Below are 11,889 nucleotides of genomic sequence, written 5' to 3' on the forward strand. Positions count from 1 at the left end.
CCCCAAGTCCCGCCCCCATTTCTGGAGGCCCCGCCTCTACCCAGTCCCCACCCTGTCCAGGAAGCGCCCCCTCCACATCAAGCTGGACCTCCGTCCACCAGGATCCAGGGAAGGAGGTGGCAGAGGAGTCTGTGGCCCTGCCTTCCTACCCTTTGCCTGTCCCCAAGGTCAGAATTCTCTCCATTCAGGCCCTTTCAGAGCTGGCTCTGCAGAGTGCCACTGGCAGAAGTTTGGTCCCAGGCCTTCAAGGGACGATGGGGAGGGGCCTTTGCAAGCTTGGGGACCAGGCATACCTGAGTTCTAGTCTTGGCTCTACCACTGACCAGCTGTGTGACCAGGAGTACGTCCCTTTTCTGCTTTGAGCCTCAGTTTCTCATCTGTTAAATGGGCATGATATTTGCCTCAGACAGAGCTGATGTGGGGGCTTTCCAGCACTCAGCCCAGGGCCGGGTTCACAGTGGGTGCGTGCTCTCTAACGGTCAGTCCCCTCGCTTCCTTTTTTCCTGTCTGCAAACCCTCAGCCCCTGCACTAAGGGAGTGCTTTCACCAGGAGCCTGACACTCTTCCCTGGCACTGTCAGCAGACTCGCTGGGTAGAGACCAGAAAGGGGCAGCGTGGCAGAATAGGTGTCATCGTTACCCTTCCTGGGTCACCCTGCGCCTCTGGTGTGCTGGCATGTGCAGCGTCCTCTCTTTGCGGCTTTGGAATTTCCCGCCGAAGCAGGCAGGGAGGACTCCCCATTTCACAGAGGAGAAAACTGGGGCCAAAAGAGGGAGAGCAGAAGCCCATGTCACACGGCTGGTACTCAGTTTACCAGGATTTGAAATCAGGAGACCCGAGTCCCATGATCCAGAAGCTGCTTTCTCCTCGGCTCACCCTGCCCAGGTTGGCCGAGGGAGCGGCCTCCGGGGGGTGTCTGAGGTGCTCTTTCCCCCCAGGGCGGTTTGGGGAGCTGTGCTTCGGCTGCCTGCAGCTTCCGGGCCGCCAGGAGCTCCCCGTGGCCGTGCACACGCTGAGGGAGGGCTGCTCCGACTTGCAGAGGCTCAGCTTCCTGGCCGAGGCCCTCACCTTGGGCCAGTTCGACCACAGCCATGTGGTGCGGCTGGAGGGTGTTGTCACCCGAGGTAGGGCCCATGCTCCACCAGTGTGGGAGGAGATGATGGGGTGGGAGGTGGAGGTGTGCTGTGCCCCCAGGCCCTCTGCTCAGTCACGAGAGGGAGCCCTGACGCTGCCCACCATGGAGAGAAGGGCTCAGCCCTCCTTCACTGACTCTGGGTGGCCTCTCGGACCCTGCGTGATCTTTGGGCGTGTGGTGACACTCGGTGGGGTTGGCTCACTTGGACCTTCAGAGTGATCGCCCTCAGCTAACTTGGTGCAGATCCTCACCTTGGCCTTTGTTCCCCTCAGACGACACCTCTTTTGTTCTTCAGCACAGAGGGTCCTGGGCTGGGCAGGAGGGTGGCAAGACTCAGGGAGCTTGGCCTTGGTTCTGGCCTTCTTGGCGGGGTCTGGGACCCAGGTCGGGGAGCACATGTGCTCACAGAGGGCAGCAGGCACCTTAGCGTGTGTTCCCCTCCGTGGGTACAGGAAGCACCTTGATGATCGTTACTGAGTACATGAGCCATGGGGCCCTGGACGGCTTCCTCAGGGTGAGTGGCCTGGGCCCTGCGGGGTACTGATGACCATGATATTCTTGGCCCCTCACTTTTCCCTTTGGTGGGACTTGGGGTTGGCCTCATTCCCTATAAAGATGCCCACTGACCAGGCTGACCTGGCAGGTCCCATGGCAAACTGAAGCCCAGAGAGGGCCAGTTGACTTCCCTGGGGCCACCCGGCAACAGGGGAAGCGAGAGTGCAGCCTGGCGTCGCTCTCCTCTCTCACAGCGGCGTGAGGGCCAGCTGGCGGCTGTGCAGGTGATGGGGATGCTGCCCGGCCTGGCGTCGGCCATGAAGTATCTGTCGGAAATGGGCTACGTCCACCGGGGCCTGGCGGCCCGCCGGGTGCTGGTCAGCAGCGACTTCATCTGCAAGATCTCCGGCTTTGGGCGGGGACCTCGGGACCGAGCAGAGGCTGTCTACACCACCATGGTGAGGAGCCCTTCCCTCGGCAAGCTGCCCTGCAGTCCCCATCTCCCCACATCCCCCTTCCTGGCTGTGTCAGGGTCACTCCTGCCCCTCCATCCAGTTGTCCGTGCCAGTGTGGGCCTCGCCTGCGGTCAGCCTGTGGGCCTCCCCTAGATGAGCAGCCAGGGAGACGGCAGGTGGGGCTGGATCTGTGGCTCTGCGGGTGGGGAACCCTGGCTGTGTGACCTGGTCCCCTCCTGCCCCTGACCTGCCTGCCTGCCCGCAGAGCGGCCGGAGCCCGGCACTGTGGGCCGCCCCCGAGACGCTTCAGTTTGGCCACTTCAGCTCCGCCAGTGATGTTTGGAGCTTCGGTGTCGTCATGTGGGAGGTGATGGCCTTTGGGGAGCGGCCCTACTGGGACATGTCTGGCCAAGACGTGAGTGACACCCGTGGCTTCTGCTCCTTGCCTTCTGATCCTGTTGCTCCCTGACCTCTGCCCATTAACCCTTGACCTGTTAGCCCCAGGCCCCTCATCACTGTCTACTTGCTTCCAGTCCTGCCTGGTCACCACTTGAGCCTTCCTTGGGATGGGGTGAGTGTGTGTATTGGGGGACCTAAAACCTCCTGTCTGCCTGCCACCCCCATGGCCTAGGTGATCAAAGCCGTGGAGGATGGCTTCCGGCTGCCACCCCCCAGGCACTGCCCCTCTCCCCTGCACCGCCTGATGCTTGACTGCTGGCAGAAGGACCCAGGTGAGCGGCCCAGGTTCTGCCAGATCCATGGCCTCCTGAGCAAGATGGTGCAGGATCCAGAACCCCCGAAGTGTGCCGACACTACCTGTGCCAGGTACAGCTGTCACCTCGCTTGTCCCAGGTACATTCCCAGGTATCTCCAACCATACCAGACGTAGCAGAACTCTCACCTGTCCACGAATGCCCCCCCCGCCCCGCCACCATGTACAAGTACAGCTGCCCCACCTGTCCTCCCCCACCAGTCCAGGTACAACTACTCAGGTACCCCAGATAGATCTAATACTCCCACCTGCCTTAGGCATGCGTAACTTTTCATCTTAGTCACTTCTGCTTGTCCTGGGTTTTGCCCCACGTATCCCAGGTACAGTGACCACATACATAAATGTGGTAATAGTCCTAACATATCTGTAGTTCCAATAAATAAGTGAAATTAGTATTAGTTGTCCCCAATACCAGTCACTTCCCAAGCTCTCCTAGGTACATCCTACCCAAGACTGTCGCAGAGACTCCCTTTACCTGGCTCCTATGCAGCTCACTCTCGGCCAACCAGAGCATCGTGAACCCTCGCCTGCTCTGAGAATACCTAGAACCCTGTGTGAGCCAGGCTGTCGGAGGGCTCGGCCATCTTCCCCTTCTCCTGGCCGTTCTCAGACGGCCTCTCCTCAGGAGAGTGACCGGGTCTGGGCCCCAGGTCCCTGCTGTCGACTGACCACTGCTCCTCTGCTCCCCAGGCCTCCCACGCCCCTGGCGGACCGTGCCTTCTCCACCTTCCCCTCCTTTGGCTCCGTGGGCGCGTGGCTGGAGGCCCTGGACCTGGGCCGCTACAAGGACAGCTTTGCTGCCGCCGGCTATGGGAGCCTGGAGGCTGTGGCCGCCATGACGGCCCAGTGAGTCTAAGGGGCCCGGGGGCCCTGCCCCTGCCAGCATGGGAGGCCCAGCCGGTCCTGATTCCGGTTCCCTGGCTGGGCAGGGGGTGGGAGGGACAGCAGAAGGTGGGGAGGAGCCAGCTGGGTCTGACCCACCCTTCTTCTTCTTCGCAGGGACCTGGTGAGCCTGGGCATCTCATCGGTGGAACACCGGGAGGACCTCCTCAGCGGGATCAGTGCCCTGCGGGCCCGGGTACTCCAGCTGCAGGGCCGGGGGGTGCAGGTGTGAGCGGCCCCACTCTTCCAGGCCAGGACCCCAGGGGGCTCCAGCCCCCAGCCTTGCCCAGGACCCCCGCCAGCTGCACTCCACCCGTGCGGAAGTGAGCTCCCAGAGCTTGTGTGGAGCCCCGGTTTCCTCCATTTCCCTGCCTTCTCCCCCCATTTCCCCCAGCCTGAGCACCTTGGCTGACTCAGTCCCCCTGGAAAAAAGGTTCAAAACCTGGGGAGGATCCCTGAGATAACAGTGGGAGGAAATGCAGCGTCTCAGAGACCAAGGTGGGCAGGGGCAGGGAGGAAGACATAGCTTTAAATGGCCCGATTCATGCCCTTCTGTCTTCCATACCCACTGGGGTCTGGGGCCTACTCCAAAGGGTGCCCCACTTTCCCACAGACCATTGGCCAGCAGGCAGCACAGGTCCCTGATGGATGGGCTCCTGTCAGTGCCCACAGCTGCCTGGCCGCCAATCCTGATGGGCCATGGGGCCTCAGTTCCCCGTATTCCAGCTGGGCCCTGTCTGGACACTGGTCCCGAGGCCCAGGCAGGCAAAGGTGGTGCTGAGCTCAGGGGCTGGACCCCGAGGGCCCCGGACTTAGGAGCTGATTTCTGCTTCCCCCACACTTGAGCTGACCATTCAGGGTGAGGGTGAGGGTTCCGGTGTTCCCCTGAGGCCCCACTAGGTGCCCCCCACCCCCTTTGCTTTCCTTTTATAAACTCACCGGCCAGGACATCTGGGAAGAGCATGAGGAGAGTAGTTTTCTCTCCGGGGCCCCAAGAGCTTTGCTCCCCAGACTTGGGGGATGAAGACATGACTCTCAGAGACGGAGCTTCTCTCTCTAACAGGCCGGTCCAACCCTTACTGCACAGGTGGGGAAAACAAGACCTAGTGAGGGGTCAGGGCCAGAGCTGGGGTTGAACCCATGTGCCCAACTCCCGATCCAGAGCCGAGGTTGGCTCTGGAGAGAGTCATTGGTCCTGCCCTGTGTCACCAACACTCTTTCCTGAGGCAGCCCAGGGGTACTCTGAGGTGACCCCCTCTTGCAGCAGGCTCCATCCCCTGCACCCAGCCTCCCGTGGAGCACCTCCTCCCTCTGGCCCCTTTTCTGTGGGGCTTTGGCAGAAATAGTTGCACTGAGCTGAGTCCAGAGTTCCTTATCCAGGAAGGCTTCGCAGAGGCGGGGGTGATCATGAGGGCCAGGGCTTTCGTGGCACAGAATGAAGGCAACTGGGTCTGGATAGGGTCACCCCTGACCTATGCCTGCTGTGGTTTGGCTGTGTGTGGGTCGGGTGGGATGGGGTGGGAAGGAGACAAGGGCTACAGGAAGGGGTGAGGGAGACACAGCCGGCCCTTGGAGGGCCCAGACGAGGCGGGGAGGTGAACTCAGGCTCCAAGAACTACTACACGTCCCCCACGGGAGACCTTAGGGCCTGTGGGCCGGACACTCCTGATGTGTGTATATGGAGGGGTGTCTGGAAAGGTTCCTTCGCTGAGAGTCTGATGCATCCATTGAACAGGAGGAGCGGGGGGAGGGCTCTTTCCTTAGGGTTGGTGGAGTTTTCCGCTGGCCAAGACGGAGGGCCTAGGACAAGAGGAATCCAAGCAGAGGGGCCAGCATGAGAAGGAGCCTGGACGGTGGGAGATGCAGCACATCTTTGGGGAGTGCTCCGTGGTGGGGGACGGTGCCTCTCAGCAGTGCCTTTGGCCTCATTCTGCCAGCAGGGCAGGCGTCCCCCCACCCCCGCTGTCCATCTCCTGAGCACCTGCCCCAGCTCAGTGTCCTGGGGGGTGCTAGGGGAGGCCGAGATATTTCTTCTACCTTTGACAGAGCTGGAGGGTCCCTTGCCGGTGCCCTCCAGGCCCTGCCCCGTGGGAAGTCTGGAAAGGACATACCAGCATCCTGTGGAGGGAGCCTCATTCCCATCTCCAGCCTCATCAGTCATGCCCTGAAGGTCAGAGTCCCCTCCTCCTCCCCCCGCTGTTCTGCAGAGTCCTCTGGCTGTGTTGGCAGGACTTTGGTGTCCAGGGTAGACCTCCCTTCCACTGAGGAGTGAGGTCCCAGCATCCTGATGGGTCCCAGGCCTCAGCCCTGCACAGGTGCCGGCAAGATGCAGGCTGATGGCTCCCTGGGAGCCCTCTACAGATCTATTTTTATATGGACCTTATTCACTGGATAGAGAGGTGGCCTGCAACCCCCCAGCACCCATATCTGAGCCCATCCAGGGAGGGAAGGGGCTGGTTGGTGGGGGAGGGAGTGGTCCCTTTGACTAATTCTGGAGGTGTTTTTATAGCTCTTGGGTTCTATATGCAGGACAAAGTAATAAAAACTTGTCTGGTATGGTGCCTCTGTCAGTGACAGTTGCTTAACTGTTAAGTAACTTGTGTGGGAGGGTTTTGCTCCCCCTGCCCCACCACAGGGGTCTCCAAAGTGTGTGTCTGAGATCTCTGGGCAAGAGACACATTTAGGAAATAGATGACAGGACAGTGTGATCAGGGTTTACCCTAGGGGCGAGCACTGGGTGGCTTCCCCGAGGGGGCAACACTCCGTGGCGGTGCCATTGCCGGAGATGGACCACGTAAGGGGAGGGGGAGCAGGTTAAGCAGCGATGTGGGAAATGACGAGCTCGGTTTTGGACCAGGCTGCAATGTGTGTCTGACACTGTGAATAAACGATGCTTAGGTGATGTCCTAGCACAGCCTCCACAAGAGCTAGCTCTTCATATGACTAATTGAACCTAACTGTTCATAAGGCAACACATTTGGACTTCTTTCAACAGGACGTCCCAAGTAGGGCTTTTGGAACGATCGGGGGGGGGGGGGCCTGTAGGGCAAAGAATGAAACTACTGTTCATTGGAAACTCCCCTGGTGAGGGGAGGGTCTCATCCTCCCTTCATCCAGGCCTCATCCTCCCTTCAGCTCAGAGCAGCTCTGCTTTTATTTGCTTTATACACACAGCAGAGGCTACAAAGTAAACTGCCCACGGGGATGAGGTAAGAATTCTTTTGAATGGGAAGAGGTCTCTGAGGGCCAAGGAAAAGTGCTACACAGCTCCTCTTGACTGTGGCCCGTGTTGCTAGATATTTTTGGGTGGCTAGTGACTGTTTTTGTGAAATCTCACGATTTTTAAATTGTTAGCAATTAATTTGAAAAGACAAAATCCAAACAGTGAAAAGCGTTTGCGGCCCTTTTTGGTCTGTGGGCTGGCGGTAAGGTTTGAATTTTCTTTGCCGCATGCCAGCCCTGTGATAGTTCAGCCCATGCCTTAAATCCTGGGATGGGGAGCTCATTACTGTCTCCAAGCCAACTCTTATACGGAATGAAGGACTGCTCCATCTTTGTCATGTGACTGGTATTTATTAGGGACCTGTTACATACTACACATTCCCTGCAATTGGGACTAGGCAGTAGTGCAGTTGGAGCCAAACTAGGGTGAGGGTGGCTTTGAGTAAAGAATGTTGGATCCTAAGTGTTTTCTTGATGTCAGGCTCTACTTAACAACAGTGTAGCAGACGATGAAGGAAAAGGTAGAAGCCTCAGCTTTGGTGACTTAATCGCTTGAAATGAGTAACCTCTACTCTAAATGCTGTCACTGACTGAAGGGCCTTCTCCCTACTGTCAACACCGATGACCTGCTGAACCGTGACCCCAGTCTGTCTTCTCTTCCGCCGTGAGCCCCATGTCGATCGTTTCGGCGAAGAGCGAATTCCAGGAAGGCAGATCTGCCAGAGCCTGGAGCTTGGGAAGTGAGAAGCACGATCACTGAATCACCTGGGCCCCTGCTTTGTCCCTGGCCAACGAGACTTGCTACACAAGTAAACTATAGATACTCTAGATACTGTGCCTCCATGATGTAAATTTCTAGCTCATGAAGGAAGATGTTGGGGAAAAGCTTCTTGGGCTAGGTTACCCGTGACCTGGATCTTGGGGAGAGGGCCCCCTCTTCAGGTATCAGAGAGGTTCTGCCTGAAGTAAAGGTTTTCGCATCTTCTGAGGAAAGTAGCTGCTTGCAGACCCCCACTCCAATAGCTTCAGCTCCAAAACTGTCTCTGGTCCAGGTAGCACAGCTTGGAGATGACAGGCAGGCGGAATTATCAATTAAAAACAAATCCACAATTTATTGAAAACAGGTACCTTTCAGTAGCTCTGATTAGAATAAATCAGCTTACAGATACCATGACTCAGGAAAACAGTATGTACAAAAGTCTCAGGAAAGGGAGAATAAAACAACTTGAAAAGAACACATCTTGAACAGGACTGGACTAGAATGGTCGTGTAGGAAAATAATACAGAGCACAACAAAGAGCCATACACAGAACACTGTGCTCTCAGGCTTGGGGTGGGGACTCTCAGCTCCCACGTTCTCAGACCACATCTGATGATTCTTTGGGGCACAGGTGCTGGCTGGAGCGCAGCCCACGTGACAGCCCACGCCAGGGCAGAGGCCAGACGTGAGGAATGAGGCCACCAGGCAAGCTACGCCCACTCCCCCATGACCCTCAGAAGACAGAAGTGCTCTCTGCAGTCTACAGGCCTGGTGGGGCCACGGGGCCACGGACAGCTTGGAGTTCCTCTGCGGCCAGTCATGTAAAAACCCCCGATTAACCTAAACCCTACAGTTCCCTTACCCAGATTCCCACTAACTGGACTAACCAGAGAGGCAGAGGAGTAAGACATGGAAACTGCCCACAAACCAAGTTTTGGTCTTTGGTAAACAGGGATAATACAAAATACTAGTCTACAAGTCAGCTTGAAACCAAACTACTGGGCATGGCAGGTGTTAAGATTGCAGAGCCCTGTCAGTACCCACCACAGGAGGGAGGGGATGTGTGCAGGAGGGGAGATGTTTCCTCCTGTGGTCACTGCTGTGACAGGTCCTGGCCCCATCTGCACAGTCCTTCCCAGCTTCCTGGAGCCGCCCTCTCACGGAGCTCACCTCTCTAAGCCTAGCTCCCAGCCTCAAGCACGCACAGGGCGGGAACGCCAGCTGGAGCGGGCTCTCCGGTGAGGGCGAGTTGGCAGTCTTCCCGAGAACATGAGGCTCCCCTGTGCAGCCCCGGCTGGAGTTAGGGCAGGGCGAAGAGGACGTGGAGCTACAGCAGGCAGAGGCGGCAGCTCTGAGAGCAGGAAGGAGAATCCAGTTGGGAGAATGGCAGGAGGTTTGGACTGTATGGACACAGAGGCAGTGTCTGTCATCTGGGTTGGGAGGTGCCAATAGCAACATTTCCTGAATTCTCCAAGAGGAACGCTTCTCCCTGCTCTGGAACTTCACATTCAAACAGACAATAAGCCGAAGGGAAGAGGTGTCTTCAGGGTCCCAGAAGTGCCCATTGAAGGTCCATCCTGTTAAATCTGGCTTCTTGGACTAGCAGCCTCATTTGTGAGTCCGTATGCTGCTGCAGATTTGAGCAAGACGGCTCTGAAAGGAAAAGGAGAGAGGCCCTTTAGAGAGGATGAAGCTGGGCAGGCTTGCCCACTTAGCACATAGTCTACTCAGGTACCACTGGCTTTGGGGCCGGGCTGGTCTGAGTGAATCTCAGCCCTCCATCCTCTATTGGTAACATGAACAAACTAACCTTTCTGGAAGGCAGCTATGCTCTCCTCTATACCACCAACGCAGACCGAACTAACCTTTCTGAATCTCCATTTCTCATCTGAACAAAGGAGCAAAATACCATCTCAAATGAGACAGTGAAGGTATAATTTGGGAACAGCAATGCTGTAGGTCCAGCTAGATGATGGATGTCACCAGATCCGGGGGGCTGGGTATGTGCCTGACCTCAGCACCGGCCTCTGTTCTGTACAACATGTTTGGGAAAGTAGCTCCGCCCATCCCCTTACTTGGATGTACCCTTCACAGACCTCCCCCCAGAAGGGGGGACCTACAGCAGTCACGTTTGCACTAGGTGTTCCCATCCACCAGCCAAAATCAAAGCGGAAGGGACCGGGGAGGCCCGTCTGACCAAAGCTGAGCTAATTCAATTCTTCCTCTTGAGAATTTAAATAAGACTGAAACTGGACTGTCCGCGTTGGGCAATGGAGCAATAGAGTCAGAGCTGGGAGTGTGGCTACCCAGATCCACATATTGACTCAAGGTAAGGGAGAACAGAACCAAGAGCCTCGTGGAGAAGGTTACCCGCTGAGTGGGGGAAGGACGAGGTGCAAGAGAGGTGAGGGCACGGGCCCCAAAGACAGAGTTGCTAAAGGAGCTGGTGCACCAGAGCGGAGCCCCATCAACTCCTGGCACTGGTGGTCCCACCACTCAGAGGGCCTGCCTGTTCAGTGCTTTCTTTGATTCTGTGGGATTCCTGGTAGCAAGCTCCTCACCCTGTTCCCGAACTGTTGTGAGGAAGTTTCAGTTCCCGGGGGGTCAATTGTGCCCTAACATACAGGCACCAACTGCCTGAATGAGGCAGGATTTGATTCTCTTGTGGAAATTCTGTGGCAGGCACTCTGGTTGGACCAAAACTCAGCATCAATTTAGGGACAGAATTGCTGCTCAGTAAGCAGGACAACAGTCAAAATCCCTTGGGGGAAAGAGGCCACACAGTTGTAAGTGTAAAGCAGCAGGCCAGACCCAAAAGGCAATCCTAAGTACGGCTAAACCCAGAAGGCTACTGGAGGCCTCCTGTGTGTGGAGAGGAACCCGAGACTTACAGAGAGCTTCTTAATGTTTCCCAAGGCCTCTGGATCCAGCTGTGCGATATCAATCCTCTGCAAGTCACTGGCCAATAACCGCATGCTCTGTGTGGAGGGGAGAGGGTTAAAGTGGCACGTCCCTCAGGGCAGGAACCTCCACCCAGCAGCCCAGTGTGCTCCGGGGGCCCCTTGATGTCCTGCACTTGTGGAGGGGGATGGCAAGGCAGGCAGGAGGGGAGTTAATCCGAAAGAGACAGTGACGTCGGTGTTTATCACTGGGCCAATAGCTGGATCAGCTGAGTATAAGGGGTGCACGTTAGCTTAGAAACGCCCTGCAGACCTCATCTGAGATAAACCAACCCCTCCGTCCCAGGAGCCGAGGTCAGCAACTTGCTCTGCCTGCTTCAGACCCCTCGAAGCTACAGAGTGGAAGACGCAGCTCGAGCTCCCCTTTCCAGACTAAGCACACACGCACCCCGATAGTGCCCTCCTCTGCATGCCCTTTAATATCTCCCTTACTGCACACATCACATGTTATAGTTAATTGGGAGCCTAGCTTGACTACTGAACTGCTCCTCAAGGGCAGGAATGTCTTCTACATCTTGAACCTGCTACAAGACAGATGGGCAAATGTTAGTGGATGAACAAATGAAACCCAGAGCTGGGCAAGGATCTTCCCAGTCTGGAGCTCTAACCTGCGAGAGGAAATGGTTCTGAGTCCTACAGAAATGTGGATATCAGAAGCCATGCAACCAAAGGGACTTTGGGTTTTGGGAGAGAAGTGGGTGATGGACAAGAGAAAGAAATGCTGAGTAAGCAGCACGCCATGGCCTGATCGCCCTCTGGAACACTTACCTCTCCGCCTCCCACTGGCACAGTGAGGAATATCTCTTTGCTGTCAGCAAGAGGACTGCCATTTACAGAGACATTGTAAATCCGCTCTCTGGCTGCTGGAGTACGCAGGCCTGGGGTCTTGAAGACCCTATAAAGTGGGAAAATCTCTGTAAAGATGGCTTGGCAGACTGAATGACACCAGGCGCTACGAATCCTTCCAAACCCCGTCTGGCCTCAAGCTGCAGTTTTCAAATCACACATTTCTAAGAAGGCGCATTCTAAATTTAGGGTTAAAAAGCAGTATTGACTAAACACAGCTGGAGGAAGGAGGTTATAATTATCAAACATACATCTAGCGAAAGTTAATTCTTATCCATGTAAATTTTAGGTCCAAAGCTCCATATGGATACCAGTCATCCATCCATCCATCCATCCATCCATCCATCCATCCATCCATCCAT

General features: G+C 56.4%; 2 protein-coding genes across 4 annotated transcripts in view; one reads left to right on the plus strand and one right to left on the minus strand.

The window, feature by feature from the left end:
• Positions 1-6,701, plus strand: part of EPHA10 (EPH receptor A10) — a 42,356-nt gene extending 35,655 nt beyond the window's left edge. Inside the window, exons 11-17 of one of the 2 annotated variants that reach the window (XM_029230077.1) lie at positions 939-1,124; positions 1,588-1,649; positions 1,885-2,088; positions 2,351-2,500; positions 2,717-2,910; positions 3,548-3,703; positions 3,857-6,701. In XM_029230077.1, the coding sequence (XP_029085910.1) occupies positions 939-1,124; positions 1,588-1,649; positions 1,885-2,088; positions 2,351-2,500; positions 2,717-2,910; positions 3,548-3,703; positions 3,857-3,971 (1,067 nt within the window). In that variant the 3' untranslated portion in view covers positions 3,972-6,701. Of the gene's footprint in view, positions 1-938; positions 1,125-1,587; positions 1,650-1,884; positions 2,089-2,350; positions 2,501-2,716; positions 2,938-3,547; positions 3,704-3,856 lie in introns of both variants that reach the window. The other variant, XM_029230076.1, reaches the window with a different exon arrangement.
• Positions 6,702-8,008: 1,307 nt separating this feature from the next.
• Positions 8,009-11,889, minus strand: part of CDCA8 (cell division cycle associated 8) — a 15,492-nt gene continuing 11,611 nt past the window's right edge. The window contains exons 9-11 of one of the 2 annotated variants that reach the window (XM_029227089.1): positions 11,450-11,576; positions 10,613-10,699; positions 8,009-9,374 (exon numbers count right to left, since the gene is read on the minus strand). In XM_029227089.1, coding sequence (XP_029082922.1) covers positions 9,330-9,374; positions 10,613-10,699; positions 11,450-11,576 — 259 coding nt within the window. In that variant the 3' untranslated portion in view covers positions 8,009-9,329. Of the gene's footprint in view, positions 9,375-10,555; positions 10,700-11,449; positions 11,577-11,889 lie in introns of those variants that run through there. The other variant, XM_029227088.1, reaches the window with a different exon arrangement.

Source organism: Monodon monoceros, unplaced genomic scaffold, assembly GCF_005190385.1.
Source record: "Monodon monoceros isolate NGI ecotype Baffin Bay Population unplaced genomic scaffold, NGI_Narwhal_1 Super_Scaffold_18, whole genome shotgun sequence".
In the NCBI taxonomy this organism is placed as follows: Eukaryota; Metazoa; Chordata; class Mammalia; order Artiodactyla; family Monodontidae; genus Monodon; species Monodon monoceros.